Here is a 19013-nt window from a genome sequence, read left to right on the forward strand (position 1 = left end):
TAATTTTTAAAGTTTGTGCTCAGCGAGGGGGCACACGCGTGAAAACTTTATCATCTATATCACAAATATTTTGAATAGGCCCAACGTTTATTGAGCAAAGATTTCACCCGTAAATTTTAAAATTTTAAACAATTTCGTTGATTTTAGAGGTAATTGCGGATGAAAGAAGGTGGTCCTAATATACAACTAGGTGAACAATCCTAGAATATGTGATTCTTTCAACAAAGGGAATATATTTATATCGTGAAGATACCAATTATACCAAGCCTCTGCAACAACGCAGTGCCCTAATGGCAATATCGATGCACACCACTAAAAAGAAGAATTATATAATTTTTTGTCCTTGCTGTGTTAGTCGACGAAAATACTACTTTCTTCTTTCCGGTTCTTTCTGGTGTCTTTACTAAAAACTTGCTCTGTCATACGTCACATCTTTCAATATATGTGACATCACATCTTTTAATATGTGCACGTTTTTCTACCTCCGGGCACTACAGCTATTGTTTAGGGCTACTTGTGTATTAACCTTTTTTCGTCGCCCTACGATTATCCGGTGTTTTTTTATCCATACTACCATTTTTCATTAAAATGCTATACATGTGACGAACAATGCCAGTAAATAGTACCTGAATAGTGTTTCCAATAGTTATGTTATTTTTCGTACAAACGTCATTGGTCAGTCTTACTTTTATCGGTAATTTGGACAAAAAATGGTAGATCGAATGTTACCCTTTTATCCGGCAAAAAATATTACTGGCTACTCCAACAAAAATACCTCTTGCTAAAAATTCTCAATGATTTGTTGATTCTTTCAATGGGGAAACATATCACATTATTGGATCGTTCGTCGCCTCTTTTATCCGATAAAAGTACTACTTCATACATTAAAAGAATCTTCAGAAAAAATGTTGGATTGTTCGGTATCTCTTTGTCAAACAAAAATATTACTAGCTACTTTAAAAAATCACTGCACAATATGTCGCCTCTTTATTCTGAAAACATACTATCGTCTTCCTCTGAAGACAATTTCTAGATCGTTTGTCTTCTCTTTTATCCATAAAAAATGCTATTACCTACTTAAAATACTCTTTTATCACACACAAAAATACCGTCTACAGAAAAATTATCGCGCTTTTTTTTGCCTCCTTAATTCAGGAAACATACTATTGCCTTCTTCTACAACAACTTGAGATTAAAAAAAATACTCCATCATTTGTCCCCTCTTTTATTTATCAAAAAATATTACTACATTTATTCATTGATCGCCTAAAATTTATCCTATGTGCCGCCGCACTACAACTTCCTAGTGCTAATAATAAATACAGGATAATCGCTTCACGAGGCTACAACAAAGAGGATTTCTTAGGTGGTTGTTCTTTGATGAAGTTGGAGTCGTTGGGTCATGGATGAGTGATGACGATGACATCGGTGGTCAACCTCGACGGCCTGCGCTTCGGTGGTGTGTGCGGTTGTGTTGGTACCTAGGTTGGCCGGACGTGCCCTCGCATCGGTCGTATTCCATGATGGCCGAAATGGGTATTTCTAACGATTTTAGCACGGTTTCCACTAATAAACTAGGAAATTATCTTCTTAATTAATAAGATGAGGTCAAGCTTTTGACTCCTTTTAAAAAAAGGAATAAAATAGCAAGAGTAGAAGAAGATGATGACAAAGTGATGTATCCCCAAGTTTAAGTCCTTGGAGGTCTCCACTTTCCATTGGAAAGGTTGTGGCAAACCTAGCACACACGATCTCGCCGCTCAAACTAAATTGACTGAAGGTTGTAAGCACTTATGACATTTAAGATAAGATCCCCTATAACCCCTTTGACTAGGATTATCATGTCCCCTTTCTCCTAACGTCTATCCTTGAGGCTCTTATCTAACAAGATGCCAACCCTATTCCTACTACTAACTGAAGAAGAAAATCAAACCTTGAAATTGGTGTTCTCTACCTCTTTAGCCTTTTGACCCGCCCATTTAGTCTTTTGGGAGGAAATAGCACATAACACCACTTGTTGGTGAATCTTTTGCATAGAACCACAGGTTGCAGTTTATTTTGCACAGAACACCATATTTTCCTGTAATCTTTGCAAGAAACACGTAAAACATAATTAGCCTATTTGACACAGCAATTAGAGGAGTGGTCTGGTTCGATCAATCTGGGTTCGACCAATATATTCTTCCACTAACCAAGTGTTGTAGTGTAACGTGCAAAAAAATACCTCTGTATTAACACAATCAACATATCTATTCGGTTAACATATCCATCCAAAAGCTTGAGAAGATCATATTTATCCAGATTTAGTATCTCACTTCAAACACAAAAGTAAGAGTCGACATAATTTGTTCTTCATCACATGGCTCTTTTCATTACACACAAATTTCAGATATGATTTTCTTCCTCCTGCTGCTGACCTTGGCCATTAGTTGCCGTGAAGTAACCATATAGTCGAGACTCAGTGTAATGCATATGTCGTCGTCCATGCATAGAAGGGAGCTTCTGCCTTGGTGCATCTTGAGCATGTCGAGGTTGTGCAGCAGCTTGAGCATGTCGAGATTGTGCATCAGCTTGAGCATGTCGAGGTTATGCTGCAGCTGGAGCATGTCGAGGTGCTGCAGCTGGAGCATGCTGACGTGTTTTAGTTGGAGCTGGAGCTGGCCAGGCCGGTGGTGGAGGTTGAGTAGCCCAGGCCCGCGGTGGAGGTTGTGAAGCCCACTCCGGTGGTGGTGGTGGCGCAGCCCACGCTGGTGGTGGAGGTTGAGGCCCACGGGTTGTACGGTGGTGGTGGAGGCGGCGGTTGCACCGGTTGCGTGGCCGAGTCCTGGAGCGCCAGTCGTATGGCCTCTTCCTCCGTGAGACCCGGTGGCATGATGCCGGTGGCGTACCGGGGGAGCGGCGGCTGCACCGGTCAGTCCACCTCCGAGACGAGGACGCCGAGCCTCGCGATCTCGTCGTCCGTCATGTCCTCCGGGTACTCGAACTTTCGGCCCTCCGCCATGGCCAACCGCCATTCCTGGAAAATGCAGGCGACGTAGTCGTCCCTGTCGTCCTTGGCCTCCTCGTTGTGGTACGCCAGCGCGTCGCTACCATCCTCGTCGTCGTCTCCGCCATCGTTGTCGTCGTCTGGTGCAGGCGTCGGCGCCTCCCGTGTTCGACGGCGAGGCACCGATGGACGGTCAAAAGGGAAGTCCCTGTTGCCCAGGAAGCCCACCCTCCTCCTCAGATCCTTCTCGGACTCGAGATAGGTGCGCCAGCTGTCGGAGACGATGCCATTGAAGGCGGCGCAGAAGGCCAGCCGCCGCCCGCCAGTACGCACGCAGAAGAGGCAGCCGCAACATTGATGGCGAAGGCTGCGGCACAGATGTGGAAGCGCTGACCGCGGAAGCAATGACCTCGATACAGGCTCGCTACCAGGCGGGCCCGATGGAGAAGCGAGCGGTCACTTGGGGCGTCCGCCGCGATGTATTCCAGGCGCAAATATGCGCCAGGTTTGTGTCGCTGCGGACGCTCCGATCACTTTGCGTCGCACCGCTAGAAAGGTACCAGACGCATTTTCGACATGCGCAGATGCAAAGCGACCCCGTTGGAGATGCCCTTAATACTACTGGGCCCGGTCATCTAATTGCTGTGTCAACGGAGGCTAATCAAGTATTATGTGTTTTTTGCAAAGATTACCAAGAAATCTGGTGTTCTGTGCAAAAGAGACTGCAACCTGTGGTTTTGTGCAAAAGATTCACCAACAGCTGGTGTTATGTGCTATTTCCTCGTCTTTTAGACACAATGGATATTTACAGACATGCTAATCATTGTATCCACAAACTCTCTTAGCTCTCCCGTTAGGATCCTACATTTTAACTATCCACCCAAAACTTGTTTTCCTCTGCTAGCTTCTTTGCCCTTTAAATCCGTCGAGTGAAATCCGAAAACCTTGTCACTTATCACTACATCCGGGCGAAGATGTAGCGCGCGACTAAAGGAGTGATGAACCGGTCCTTGCTCATTTAACACCACGTCCACGGTCCGATGTGGCGCGCCACTAAAAAAACGATAACCCGACTCTTGCTTATTTAACATCATATCCAATGTGGTGCGTCGCTAGGAGGGTTATACCCAACGAGTTTCTAAGAAGGTTACCGATCAGAAAAGTGAGATTATCTTATCTTCAAATACAGTTTCTCCGTCCCAAACTCCCAAAGTGAGATTGTCTGGACTTTATCCGCATATCATGATCTATACCGGATCGTGCTGATGCGGCGAAACCATGAAAAATAGCTGACGTGTCTACTAAAAAATGCTTGCTTGTTCGATGACAAATAGGAAGCGGAGCGCGCAAAGAACCAATTTTGTTCTCCTTAAAAAAGAAGAGAGCATTTCCTGCCACCTTCCCTGATTCCATCATTCGGCGCATAGTAGATCACTCCTAGCAAGCAGCCAGCTGCTGTCCCCCGTTTTGCCTCGACATGTCCGCCGCCGTAGGCTCGCCGTTCCCGGCCGTGGCCGTGGCGCAGAACAGCCGGCGGGGTCGCGCCGCCGCTGTGCAGGTCCGTAGCTCGGCGATGGCCGCGGCGGCGCCCATCCTGGACGACCTGAGGCTGCGGTGCGCGACGCCGCTCCCTCTGCTGCGGCACGTGGCGGACGCCATGGCCGCGGACATGCGCGCCGGGCTTGCCGCGGACGGCGCCGGCGAGCTCAAGATGATCCCCAGCTACGTCTACTCGCTCCCCACTGGGTAACTGACCAGCTAACTCGGCATCGATCCTCGCTTAGTGATTCAGAGATTGTGATTAGTACAGTAAACGAGCTCTGCTTTTAGCTTGTGATTCAGAGAGTGTGATTAGTACAGTAAACGAGCTCTGCTTTTAGCTTGTGATTCAGAGATTGCGATTAGTAGTCTCATTCCTAGAATTAATAAAAAAAAATTCGAAATGGGGGATGTGCCCCAGCCTCTGCATCAAAAAGATGCATACGGCTGCTTTATTACCTTATTCAAGTCCGGTTTTAACCTTATTACAACTCAAGTCTCATGTCAAGTTGATCTGAAAATCAACCAACGCAAGAAAAATAAAGCAAAAGACAAAGCGGCATCACAAAGTGATCCTATGATCAAGCCGCCACCCACACCGGCTGAAGAAATCCCGTGCTACCTTCTCCAGTCGGTTGCACCCATACTCCATGACATCCCGCTGCTCCTCGGACTGGAGATAAGACCACGTACGGATCCAGTGAATAACCATAGGGAGAACCTGCAAGAAAGGTTGTTTTGTCGGTTTGTTAAAAACAGTATCATTGCGCATATTCCAAATAGCCCAAAGAACAGCGCAGACTCCCACCCTAATTTGAACCAAATCCTTCTTGGCAATACCGCTTAACCTATTACCAAAGAGATTTGTAATGTTTTTTGGCATAGTAGTCTCATTCCTAGAATTAATAAATGTAGCCGTTTGTTAAGATTGTGACTTCATTCAGTTCATTCGTTAGATTGGTCATCATGATTGTTATGCCGTAGGAATGAGACAGGGCTGTTCTATGCCCTGGATCTTGGAGGTACCAACTTCAGAGTCCTCAGGGTGCAGCTGGGAGGAAAAGATAGGCGTGTCATCGACAGCGAGTCCGAGCAAGTGTCGATCCCAAAAGAAATCATGCATGGAACAACTGAGGTAACTGCTTCGTTTTTTTTTTTTTCCTTAAGCTGGTTCTCTTTGTGGAAATACAACTGGATTCTATGCTGGTTAGCAATTTGATACTTGGCGCCGCAACTGCTGCTGAACAGGAACTCTTCGATTTCATTGCGGCCCGCCTGTCGAATTTTGTGGCCAAGGAGGGCGGCAACTTTCGTCTTCAGAAAGGTAGAAAGAGAGAGATAGGTTTTACCTTCTCCTTTCCGGTAAAGCAAACTTCTATTGATTCCGGCATTCTGATCAAGTGGACAAAGGGTTTTGCCGTCTCTGGAACTGTAAGGTTTTCTTTCTTTCCAAATGCATTTCCTCATATTTGTATATTCCTTGTTCATTTCCATGTATGATCGAAAGTTCCCTGCGTGAACAAATAATGTCTCTTCCTAGTCACACAATATAGTTTATGGACTTTTCCAGTCGGGTTAATGCTAACAATAAAGCAATATAATTGTCTTCACAGGCTGGAAAGGATGTAGTTGCCTGTCTAAATGCTGCAATGGAGAGACAAGGGCTTGACATGCGTGTATCTGCTTTGGTAAGCAAATAAGCAATCGTCAAAACTTATAGTTGTTCAGATAACGGAAGAGCTATATTGCCTTCCGGCCTCTGCATCAGAAGTGCTCTTAGTGGGCAAAGCAAATGGGATTTTCTCTGCTTTGTCATGGGCTGAAATGCTTTCAAAATGACATTGTTTCCACTCAAAAATTCAGATACAATTTAAGCAAATGAATCCCTTAACAGGTAAACGATACCGTTGGAACCTTAGCTGGAGCGCATTATTGGGATGAGGACGTGATGGTTGCAGTAATATTGGGCACTGGCACAAATGCTTGCTACATTGAGAAAAACGATTTTATCCCAAAGCTCCTACACCTTGGGCCTGTAGCAGGAAACACGGTATGCTGCCATTTCGTTGCTGCTTTGCCAAAAAAAAAATCATTTTTCCAAATTGGGGAATAAATATCATCAAACTGAATTGATTTAAAGTTGTAACTGCAGATTATCAACACTGAGTGGGGAGCGTTTTCAGATGGTCTTCCACTAACTGAATTTGACAGGGACATGGATGCTGAGAGCATAAATCCCGGTGAGCAGGTAAAATATCTTTTTTTTTGCTTGCATATTTGTTAATTTTCTTGTTTGGATGTCTTAATGTGCTCTTTGTGCTGGTAGATATTTGAGAAGACGATTTCTGGTATGTACCTTGGAGAAATTGTGCGGAGAGTGCTGGCCAAAATGGCTCAAGAGCATGATCTGTTTGGCCATTCTTTCGCTGACAAACTTGCTCAGCCGTTTGTCCTAAGGCAAGCTCTTCATGTTCCAGCTTCCAAATCCAAATTATCCTCCCCTTTCAAAATTCCGTGCTAGTCTAAGCTGAACCCAAAAACAAAAATTGCAGAACCCCACATTTGTGTGCTATGCAACAAGATAGCTCAAATGACCTGGGAGAAGTTCAATTAATCTTACGCGATGTCATCGGTGTAAGTTTCTACACTTCTTTCAGTCATATATAGCCATCTCACCAACAAGTACCTGAACCTGCGATTTTCTCCCATAACCACGGTTCCAGGTCAACGAATCTTCTCTAGCGGAACGGAGGGCTATCGTAGATGTTTCTGATTGCATCGTCAAGAGAGGCAGTCGGTTGGCTGGTGCCGGCATTGCTGGCATTCTTCAGAAGATGGAGAGCGACTCCAATGGGCAGGTCTTAGGGAGACGAACAGCGGTCGCGATGGATGGTGGACTTTACGAGAATTACCCTCAGTACAGGTCGTATATGACCGAGGCTATGGTGGAGCTTCTCGGGCCCCATGACTCGAAGCACGTAGTCGTTGAGCACACAAAAGATGGGTCTGGCATCGGCGCAGCACTGTTGGCTGCCGCAAACTCAAAATATGCAGCGCAGTCCTCGACATGACAGTCATCAGGAACCTGATGGAGAGTTTGCTGCTACGTACATTGGGTGGGTTCTGGAACTTTACAACAGGAGGTTATCAACCGAACAAATCACATCAACCGAACCAAGACTGGCCTAGATTACAGGAGATTACAACAGGTCTGCCTTATTATTGTATTATCCAAGATCCAGACACGCAAATGTTACAGAAATACCTAACAACATGTGTAACTATCAGCATATGAATAATCAGTGAGTGTCTTTCAAGGGCATCCTGCAATCTCAGACCGTACTTATCCAGAAGATTGAGATTTCTTGTTAGACTCTTAATGGTGGTGTGCGGAGCTGGTATTTCGAGAATGTTGAATAATTTTCAGTTGCATTTTTGTGTCATACAAATAATTGAGCATTAGCAAGAGATTCACGACCTATGAATTCTTATGGAAACTCGGGTTTTATAAGTTATAAGAAAATTCTGAACAGAAATCTGGATGCAGTGAAACGATTGTCCTAACGATGTTTTTGGGTGTTTTAAAATGAAAAATTCTAACAAATTTAGATGTCGTTAAATGTAAGGTTTTTTTCCTATTATTTTTCTTTTCAAGGGTTACCTTTTTTTTGGGTTGCTTTTTTTTTTACTTCTTATTTTTATCCATAAGTGCACATTGATAATTTCTATTTTTCATTTTGTCAAGAGTGGTAGATTTTTAAAATCCACGATTCTTTATTTTATTCTCTTTAAATTCATAATTTTTGTAGTATCATCATTTTCTTCAGTTTCATTTTTAGTTTCTTTTTCGTAGATACATGAACTTGTTTTTTATACATAGGAGTATAAGAATATTTCTTTAATGCATATGAACATTAGTCTAGAGATAAATAAAAAATAGTTTCTACATATATGAACATAAATTTGGAAACACCGGAACAATAATTCATATAAACTATGCGTACAAAGTACAAATATACTACTGTACGTAGCACCAGTGTATTAAACTGAAAATACAATGTACAAAAAAACACACTACTCGAATTATGCTAAAAGTACAACCCTAAATATACAAAAATAAAACCAAAGTTAAACCTCAAATACAACAAAAGTACAACCATAGAGAAACGCAAAGTACACCAAATACAGCAAAACGACCACAGTGACACACCAGGTACACAGAATTACAGTCGTGTTGAAACCCCAAATAGATTGTACCCTAGGAACCTGAAGTATAACTAGTTTGAAACTTAAGTACACCAAAAGTACACCTATGATGGTTTGAAAGTGCAGCACAAAAAAAAAATTCACCAAACTTATCAACATATGATCTAATTTTGAAGACACCGGTGCAAGGATCTTAAAAGTGAAAACGGGTTAATTTGAACAAACAGTTCTTGAGATATTTCATTTCGAAAAAAATTGAAATAAAATGGAAAAACCAAGACAACTCGCCCTCTTGCATCCCTCATCCCTATTTTGTTTTCTCATGCGGACAAATAGCGAGCGGAAAGGCCACTTTTCGGGATTTTTTTCTGGCACCACAACCAGCCACGTGTTAGAGATGGAGCGATGAATGAACCTTCATTTTTTGATTGTAGAGGCCACATGGCCCCTAATTTCAATTAAGAAATTGGAGTCAGTAGTACACCAGGAAAAAGAAAAGGTGCTAAAGTCACAGCAGCTAGACCCTCCAGGCTCAGCCACACAAACTAAAACAAAACCATCTAAAAGTGAATGAACCTTCATGAATTTAGGCTTATCTAATTGATTTCGTACGGGGTGTAATAAAGGGGCGAGTGTTTTTTTTTTTTTTTGCTTTTCACGGCAGGAAATTAAATTGAAAAGGACAAACAACTTCTCCATGGCATGAATGCGGACCCCAAATGTGCCACCACGTCAAGAAAAAACAAAATGCGCCACCTATATAGAGCCACACGCCCACACTTAACCACACTCGCATCTCCGTTGTTCTGCCACTTCGAACAAGCTTGTGAGTTCCAGGATCGAGCGATCACGCGACAACGTACCGCGCTTCTCCTTCCAGTCGGCCATGGATGAACTGTTCGCCCCGCCCGCTTCCTTCTTCCCGCCGTCTCCTCCGCCGCAACTCTCCAACGTCGACGGCAACCACCAGTTTCCCGAGTTGGCCTCCTGCGAGGTCCCTCAGCAATGGCTGCTCGGCGACGTTGTCGTGCCGCCCAAGAGCGAGGGTAGCGGCTACCTCTGGTCTGGGCGATCCTTTCTCTCCCCGGAATCTGAGCTATCCGAACTGCCGTCCGTCGGACCCCTATCCCCGACGATGACGCCACCGACGGTGGTGAAGCGGCGCGGGCGGAAGCCACGGCCCCAGACCGAGAGGCCAACCGTGGGCCACGTGGAGGCCGAGCGGCAGCGCCGGGACAAGCTGAACCGTCGCTTCTGCGATCTCCGCGCCGCCGTTCCCACAGTCTCCCGCATGGACAAGGCCTCCCTCCTCGCCGACGCTACGAACTACATCGCCGAGTTGACCGCCCGCATCGCGCGCCTGGAGGACGAGTCCCGGCAGGCCACCGCAGCTTCACGCGGCGGTGCCGCCGCCCCATCCTCCCAGTACCACGACATAGCAGGCGGTGAGGAGGCGGTGGAGGTGCAGACGGTGATGGGGCGAGAGGCTGCGGCAGCCTTGCTCCGAGTGACGAGCGTGGGGGGAGGAGCGGCGCAGCACGCGCCGGCGCGGCTGATGGGTGCGCTCCGGTCGCTGGAGCTGAGGGTGCAGCACGCGTGCGTGAGCCGGGTGCAGGGCGTGACGGTGCAAGACGTGGTCGTGGACGTGCCCCCCGCGCTACAGCAAGACGACGGCGGCGCAGCACTCCGCACCACGCTCATCCAGAGGCTGCACGACACTAGCTAGCTTATGGTCTATTCCGGCGTGCTGATGTCCACCATGGAATAAAATCAAACGATCTTTGTAAGAAAATTATTGAGGATATATGCATGATGGGGACTGTCGACGCCACGGACTGAGTGTTGTACGGCCGCAGATAGGGTGTCAAATGGGATCTAAACTTAGTCCGACTAATACTACAGTATAATAATTTGTAATTCCAGTGTACATCTATTTTTAGAGATTACACTAAATAATGCATAATGATAATTGAAGTTATTTGAGAAGATCTGGTTAGTGCATAAACCTAATCTGAGTCGTAGAGTGGTGCATATCGATCAGGCTTAAAAACTTCATGGTTTGGCCTAACAGGAATGAGGCTGCTCATAGTGGGGAGTAACATAAGGTGGTGTCATGCATAAGTTACTAGTCCATGTTACTATCTTCATAGTGGAAAGCAACTTAGAGATGATATCCCCTCATTTATTAGTTTGTAGACTCATTTTATCTTGGGTGTGTGATGTTATGGTAACATAGCTAGTTACCACCTCCCTCTCTTTCTTCATTTATTGCTATGCCATGTCACCAAAACTTCTTGAAATGTGTGATGTTACTATCTAAGTTACTCCCACTATGAGCAGTCGGATAGCACGGGTGTGAAGTGCAGCATCAACTCATAAAGAAAAGACATATGTAATAATGCTTTCAGAGAAAAATAGAAATGTACATTTTTTGCGAATACGACGTTGTCATTAAAAGAAACATCGAACAGTATAAAACATCCCAAGAAAAACGAATATTACAACGAGATCTTTGAGAAGCCCTTCATCTTCAACCTCTAGACCGTGTCAACATCGCGCCGCCGCTGCCGCTCCTCCCAGTGTCGGCATAACGTTGTTGGTTGCGGACAACAAGTCGCCGAACGGGTCGAAAAGACCACATCCATCCCGGAGACGAAGAAGTAGGATGAACCGCCAATGAAGCTTCTTGACGATCCGAAGATCCCCACAGCCGGACGAAATCCTCGAAGATCACACCACACCAACAAGCTTCTCGATCTTGCCGTCGAGATGGTTGAAGCCGGGGAGATATTACTGCACATGGCGCAGCCACCACCACCTGAACGCCGCCCCTACAAACAAAAATCCTAAAAATGTACATTGTCAAAAGAAAATTTTGGAGCACCAAATTTGTTACTATTACCTGTTACAGAGAATTTAGAATTTTGTTCTTCCCTATTTTTTTGCATGTGCACATACAACACGGAGAACGGATTTGGCAATCACAAAAACCTAGAAGCCCGTAGAGAACGTGAAGAACCTTAAGAGCAACTCCAATAATACAGGTTGTTGGCTATAAGCAAGCTGTCATGTCATCTATAGCTAACATGTAGTCAACAAGTACAATAATTGGCTATAAGAATGTACTACTTTCTCAATGGAGGACCCACCTTTCATTCACACAACTTACCTAGGAGCATGTGCTAGAGCTAGCGCTTGTCTAAGACTGCTCATAGTGGGAGTAACATAGCTAGTAACATCACACATCTCAAGTCATTTTGGTGACATGGCATGCCAATAAATGAAGAAAGAGAGTAAGGTGGTAACTAGCTATGTTACCATAACATCACACACCTCAAGGCAAAATGAGTCTACAACATAATAAATGACACAATGCATGACACCACATATAAGTTACCACCCACTATGAAGATAGTAACCTAGACTAATAACATGACATATGTTACTAATCTAAGTTACTCCCCACTATTACCAGCCTTATATTCTCTCTCCTCTTCTCTCTCCTCCAACTAGACATAAATATATTATTTTAATGCTTGTAGTCAGCTGATTAGGACTTATTGTACCTGCTCTAAGTCGGCTGCCAGGGCACTCCAGGAGGCATTGCTCTTTGAGTGAACAACATGCTCCTATTTGGTTGGTGGGATACCACCGCTTCCTTAGTTTATGGAAAAGAATGGGATCCTCAGTTTAAGGATCTCTCACTTTCTCCAAGGGCATCGTATGACCAACACATTGAAATTGTCTCGGTAAATAGAAGTAAAATCAGAAGCGGATTTCCATAGACATGGCTCTAATATTTTGAGCATCAAGCAAAAACAGTATAAATTACACACTGAAGTTCTTGAAGTGTCAGTGAAAATAAGAACAAACATCAGTCTGAAAATTGGAACACTTGTCGTACAGAAGGCTCTCTATTGATCTGATGGCTTTTATATATTTTCCCTCCCAGTCATTGTACTTCTCAGGAGGCCAGCTTATCCTTTAATTATACCAAAAAATGGATTCCTGACCGCAGTGGTAGCTCATCATAGACCAACTTAAAGGATGACCACAGGGATTTACATCAGATGAAAGATTGAGCCCTTCAACTTTACTCGCCGTGTAAGATAATTTTCCATTGTAGAAGAAACAAATAGAATAAGCGAACGAGTTTGTAGCCCTAAAACTATTTCCCAATTCAACTCCATCTACTGAAATTGCCATGATAACTAAAATCCTTGGAATCATTGTGTTTTCTCATATGTACAGAGGGATCCCAATCCATATGATTCATTTTTTGGCGGAAATCTAAATGCTTCACTGACAAAATACAACATAATAACTTCCATTCTCATAGGGTAACACTAAATACAACCGCCTTGCAAAAATACCTAGCATAACTCAATATAAATCATAGGGATACAGGTACAGACTAGTTATTTCTTTTATTGCAATAAAAAAATATTTCTAAATTCGAATTTTTAAAAGTTCCAACAAAAAATCCCATGTACATCTCGAACATTTATGTGTGTTCACACAGTTTCACGAAAAAAAAAGATGTTTTTTTGTGGTGGGTGTAGAAAAGACAAAACATGTCTCACAAAAACTTTATATGCACGTAGCATATGAAGATATACACGTAAATTTTCCATTTTTTAACTTTTGAAATGTATCAAAGATTACCTTTAAAATAATAATAAAATACATATGCACACAAGGCCAAAACACCACTTAATTTGTGTTTGAACCAAACCAAACCAAACTGAACCCGAAGTTTCCAGGCGCCCTTCCTATTGGCCGGAGCGCGTGGCTTTGGCTCCTCCCGCGTGTCCCCTTCCCCCCTTTCCCTTTTTCCTTTTTCCCACCCCGACTTCCTCCTCATTCTCCGTCCACACCGCCCGCGCCCAGCGCCAGGAACGCTTCCCCCCAGGGAACTCCCCTCTCCCGGCCACCCCCGCCGCACTGTCCTTCCGAACCAATGGTGAGCCTCGTCGACCTCCTCCTGCTTTTCTCAATCGCTTGTTGTGAACGACCGGATACTATTACGTAGTACTAGATCTCGACCCCGTTCGGCCATCCACTCGGCGGTTTCGTGCGACCCCTGCGTTCTCCATGTTTTTACGAGTGCTACGGCGGGCGGCGCCGAATGGGTGTGCTGCGGCGGGGATGGCTGTGTCGATTTGGACGGTTGTTGGTTTCAACGAGCAGTTGTTCGATTAGTTTAGTGAGGGCAGCACGTGGGTGTTATCTGCCCGTCAAACAGGCATAGGATGTCGCCTATGCTCAGTGGGTTAATCAACCATGATATTAATGTTTATGTATAATACTGCTTTAGATAAGCAAAAGTAACCCTAATGAAACCAAAAGTTGTGTTGAACGATATCTGCCCTCTTTGACTTTGAGCACTATTCCTGGGCACTGCTCAACCTGGCATAGCGAGCTTTCTGGTTGATTCTTTTATTTCTTGCTTAAAAATGGGGCATGTTTTTTTTTGTTTCCACCCATATGCATTGTGCCACATTGTGAGTCTGTGAGAAATTCCCATGTAAGTTGTCAATAGATGTAGCATTACTCATGCATGCATTGTGTTCGTCGCATGTACAATTGGTCAATTAGTATTGAAAGCATTTCTAGAAATAGGTAATCTCCATGTTGATACTCGGATCATAAAATTCATGTACAAGTTTGACGTTGTCACACGTTCAAATACAAATTCATGTAATTCAATAACATCTTAGCAGAAATCATTACACCAGTCTTATTTATTTATATCTGATCATGTATTGTACATCACAATTAATATAGGATATGCTTTTTAGGGATAATATCTGTGGGGAAATTTCTACTATAGCTCAAGCATAGACTTCCAAGCTACCAATCGTGGCAAGTGGTGGTTCAACTCACATGCACATATCTAAACCGGTTTGAGGAAGAGGCCCTCAACAGTCTTCCGAAGATGCGTGCTAAGTGTGTACACATCATTTTTATTATCGTAGAAAAAGGTCGCGCTAAGGGCTAGCCCAATAATCCGTTGCACTGCAGGGAGTAGTGCATGGTTTTCAAAGCGAGCTTGGTTTAGCGTCCTCCATTGATGTTCTAATAGTGTATCAATCCTTGCTATGGCCACCTCTCCAGTGACATTATGATCGTTGATGTAACACTCCACAGAGCTTGCCGCGTCCCCCTTGCACTTTCTACGCTGCATATATGGTAGTATAAGGTTATTGTACATATATGTATATGTAAATATATCCACCAAATTAATTGTTAAGGAATGGACGCACAATGGTAGTAGAACACTAAGATAGTATCTCCATCTGCATGCATAAGATATATGTTGATTCTTAAGATTAAAATTGTGTATACCACTAAACTAGTTAAAATGAAGCAAGCGGCATGGAACTACGGAAGTAACATCACGGGATAAAATATGGAAACTAAGATGGTGATATTATAGTTTTATCCCACAAAACTGTTTTTATTTCATAACTATTATTGAAACTTAATAATTAAGGTGTGCATGGCTCTTATTGTGAAACAGAAAGACACATGGATAACATGCTTGCTTGAATTACTCTTGAAGGACGATGTATACCTCAAATGCTGCAATATCATTCATTAAACGAACAACCTTCCCAGCTGCTACGACAACATCGGGGACACTGGCTGTCCACTCGAGGGCTTGTTTCATTATTGGGTCACCCATGCCAACCATCATACTCGTGCACACACTTGGTGCACCTATGGTCAAACATGTCAAATTCACCTGATCTTTGAAGCTTGGCTTGTAACTTTTGTGAGACCATTCAGCTTCTTGCAGGTAGCCAGTCACATGTTTTTGGATCTACACATGCAGAAGATAGTGACATTGGGAAAGATCAGCTCTTAAATATAGCCTTATAAAAGATATTTCTTATATACCTGAGCTTTGAGCTCTTTTTGTGCCATTCTAATGTAAATATATTCTCACCTAGAGGCTACTGATAACATGATATGTTTCTGTAATTGTACGTGTAGTTCTCTTGATTAATTATGTGCACACATTTGAAATCCATAAATGTTAGAAGACATCCCCTATGCAAGACCACGGTGCTAGGTGTATCCTTCTTGTAGGATGGGCCTACAATAACCTGGTTGTGTGCATCAATTTACTGCAGTGGCTAGGGCATGACCCATTTTTTTCTATCAAATCCTGCTTATTGAAATACATGCAACATATTTGTATGCATTGTTGAATGGAAGTCCGTGTGGGTGGTTACACTGGTTGCAAACAAGACCTTTCAGCTATATGTAGGGTTTTGCACATGAAAGTAGTTACCGATTTCTTGAGGTGGGTGATATCATAGTTCATGTTGACTGGAATTTGATCCTCAATATTTTTGAATGTCCTCAGCAGCTCCTTGTACAAATTCCGTAAGTATTCTGGCAGAAGAGAAATGGCACTCTCATCCCAACTGCAAGGTGAGTTGACATAAGTAGTGAGACAAGATGATTCAGTTTTGGAAATCTCTATACCATGTTATTTCACTCAAAATACTAGCTATTGCACACTTGAAGACATGTGTGAACGTCTAAATTTTTTTTGCGAGTAACGTCTATTATTTTTAAATGTCAGCATCATTTTTTTTTGCAGAACTTGAGCATCATTATGTTGTCTACTGGTAATTGCAAGGTAAATTTGTATCACGATACCAAAATGAATGTGCCTCAAGGATATTAGCTCTTACAGCTTGACTCCGCCATATAGTTTGTGAGGGACCTTTTCTCTTTTATGGGGCCAACATGTGGTGTATAATTAGTACGTAGTATATATGCATGTATGGATTTGTATTTATTGATTAACACATACAAATGTATTCTCAGAAAAACACATACAATTGTAAGGTCAAACCTTTGTATTGCTTCATGTAGCTTCCGACATTCCTCAGTTGAGGCACGAATATCATATATGTCATCTAACGTTGTGATTAATACAATTATCTTCGTGAGGATACTTCGGGGAAGTGCTGAGTCTTTCTCATAGTACAACACATAGGCCCAAGTGTAGCTCTCTACTAAACGATCTCGAATGAAGTCCAGCTTGATGTATCCCGAAAAATGATTCCACCACCTGTGAATTGCATTAGTTGTCATTTAAACTAATACTTAGATAATCCATGGAGTTATAAAGATTATAAAATCTCAGTGAGATTTGTGGCAAATTATGGACAACAAATATCAAATGCAAGCACATGCAACACTACGTCCTATGTTTTACAATGAGTGTACTCATCCTTCCATGTGTGGCTGTGTGCATAAGGCCAACAATCCTCTTTTGAGTATTTTAATTAGGGGATATAGTAAAGACATAAGTACCCACATATTTCTTTCGTTCTAATTTAGTCTATATCCTATAAAAAAATTAGATAAACTAGTACTACATTTATTAGTACTACTTCAACAAATCTACTATGCTACGTTGAGAGTAATGAAGTGAGTAGAAAAAGCAGGACTGCTTTGTTTTCTGTGTCGTTGTTAATTACAAAGCTAGAAGGTCGGAAATTCAATTCGGCTCCCGGTTGCGTATGCACCCTCTACCAAAAAAAATCATATTTCGAAATGTCGAAAAATTTTAACAAAATTTTTTACATGTACATCTTCATAATATATGTTCGTTCGTCAAGTTTCACGAAAACCTAATATTTTTTGTGGTCTATATAAAAAAGAGAAAACTTATCTTGTGAAAAACATTATTTTTAGCACCGAGTTTTGTCTTTTTTACACACGTCACATGATAAGTCGATTTTTTATGAAACAACTTTGTAAGCGTGTAGCACGAGAAGATTTACATGCGAATTTTTGGTTTTAATTTTTTTGAAATTCAAAATATATGTAAGATGCATTTCAAAATAGAGGGAGCATATGCTCCCATGTTCCAAAACACCATTCCCGCTAGAAGGTAGACTAATCTATCTATATATCTTATAAAGCAAAACCGCACTAAAGGTTATTTAAGTTGTCTATCTCAACATGCAAGCTATACACATCATCTATTCTATTAGCCATCCAATTGTCCATGTCATCCCTCACTATCATTCATTAATACTCTACATGCAAGGGATATCATCTATTTTTTCAGCCATCTAATTAGCCATATCATCAATTTTTTGCCCCAACTACATAACTATTTCCAGTCAGTTTTCTAAGTTAGCTTGTGGACTATTTACCCCAATTGAATCATGTATGTTTCTACAGATAACATAACATCCTATTCCAATCAACTCATATCTTTTTTGTTTTATACAAGATGGAGTTATCGGAGAAATTTCCGCTGCAACGCGCGGGGTATCCTTCTAGTTTAGAATAAATCTTAGTCCTACAATGTGCTACAGTACTACGTACTAGAGTATTTCAGATTGAAGTGAGTATCTGATTTCGACAATGGATACATATTTTGAGATTGATACTCCTAAAGTCAGAGAAGTGCACAGTTTCATCTTAGTTTCCATATATAAAGGGAGGGTTGGGGGAGAAGATAACATACTCGGTAGCAGATTTAAGCTCCTTCAAGTATACATGTTGTAGGAGGTTAAAATCCAACTTTGCTAGTTCCAGTAAAGTTGGACTATGGCCTTCTTCTTCCTCGTACTCGGGGATATATTTCAATGTTTCTACCCTCTTGCAGGACCTTGGCAGTGGTCTGTGAAGGGCACGCTTGACTTGATTAGCTAGGGGCGATTTTAGACTCCCACTAATTGATTCAAGATGCTGCGCCTTGAAAAACGTATTGCTTCTTCGAGTGTCGGCTCTCCATTTATAAGAAGATGAGCTGCGTTGTATAAACTCAACAATCCCCTAGGTTCATTAGTTGCGTCACTTGTAAAGTTCCCGTCTTCACCCTTATACTTGTCAAAAACATCTGCGAGATCCATAAATTAATATATTTTTGAAGTACTACTCACTACGGGAGAGCACAGATGTGCCGACGGCCGCCGTGTGTGCCGACGGCCAAATATCGGGGCCGTCGGCACAGAAGCATCCGGACCGCGGCGACAAAGATGGCCGTCGGCGTTAAAATGGCCGTCGGCACAAGCCGGTTGTGCCGACGGTCACCGTCGGCACAGTTCTGGCCGTCGGCACAGGACCAGTCTGGCTGTCGGCACAACATTTTTTTTCTTTTTTTTTTACTACAGACCTGGGCCGACGGTTATACCGTCGGCATAGCTTTTTCCTATTTCTGCACGACAGTCTTCAAAAAAGCATAACTAAATCATTCTAATTGAGAAAAATAAGTATAATATATCAAATTTTGCAGAAAAAC

General features: G+C 42.7%; 3 protein-coding genes across 3 annotated transcripts; 2 read left to right on the plus strand and 1 right to left on the minus strand.

Moving 5' to 3' along the window:
• Positions 1-4463: 4463 nt before the first annotated feature.
• LOC124682621 (hexokinase-4, chloroplastic-like) lies at positions 4464-7596 on the plus strand. The gene is made up of 9 exons (XM_047217269.1): positions 4464-4732; positions 5510-5660; positions 5774-5956; positions 6139-6213; positions 6420-6575; positions 6678-6773; positions 6852-6982; positions 7078-7159; positions 7249-7596. The coding sequence occupies exons 1-9, from the start codon at positions 4464-4466 to the stop codon at positions 7594-7596; spliced, it is 1491 nt and encodes a 496-aa protein (XP_047073225.1).
• Positions 7597-9617: 2021 nt separating this feature from the next.
• On the plus strand, positions 9618-10457 carry LOC124652824 (transcription factor bHLH14-like). Its single transcript, XM_047191870.1, has one exon. It carries the CDS (start codon positions 9618-9620, stop codon positions 10455-10457), a length of 840 nt encoding a protein of 279 aa, XP_047047826.1.
• A 4827-nt stretch (positions 10458-15284) lies between these two features.
• Positions 15285-18611, minus strand: LOC124652835 (tau-cadinol synthase-like). The gene is made up of 5 exons (XM_047191880.1): positions 18591-18611; positions 18237-18547; positions 16605-16823; positions 16032-16167; positions 15285-15557 (listed from the first exon to the last, which is right to left on the minus strand). Exons 1-5 carry the CDS (start codon positions 18609-18611, stop codon positions 15285-15287), a joined length of 960 nt encoding a protein of 319 aa, XP_047047836.1.
• Positions 18612-19013: the final 402 nt, after the last annotated feature.

This window comes from Lolium rigidum, chromosome 1, assembly GCF_022539505.1.
Source record: "Lolium rigidum isolate FL_2022 chromosome 1, APGP_CSIRO_Lrig_0.1, whole genome shotgun sequence".
Classification (NCBI taxonomy): domain Eukaryota; kingdom Viridiplantae; phylum Streptophyta; class Magnoliopsida; order Poales; family Poaceae; genus Lolium; species Lolium rigidum.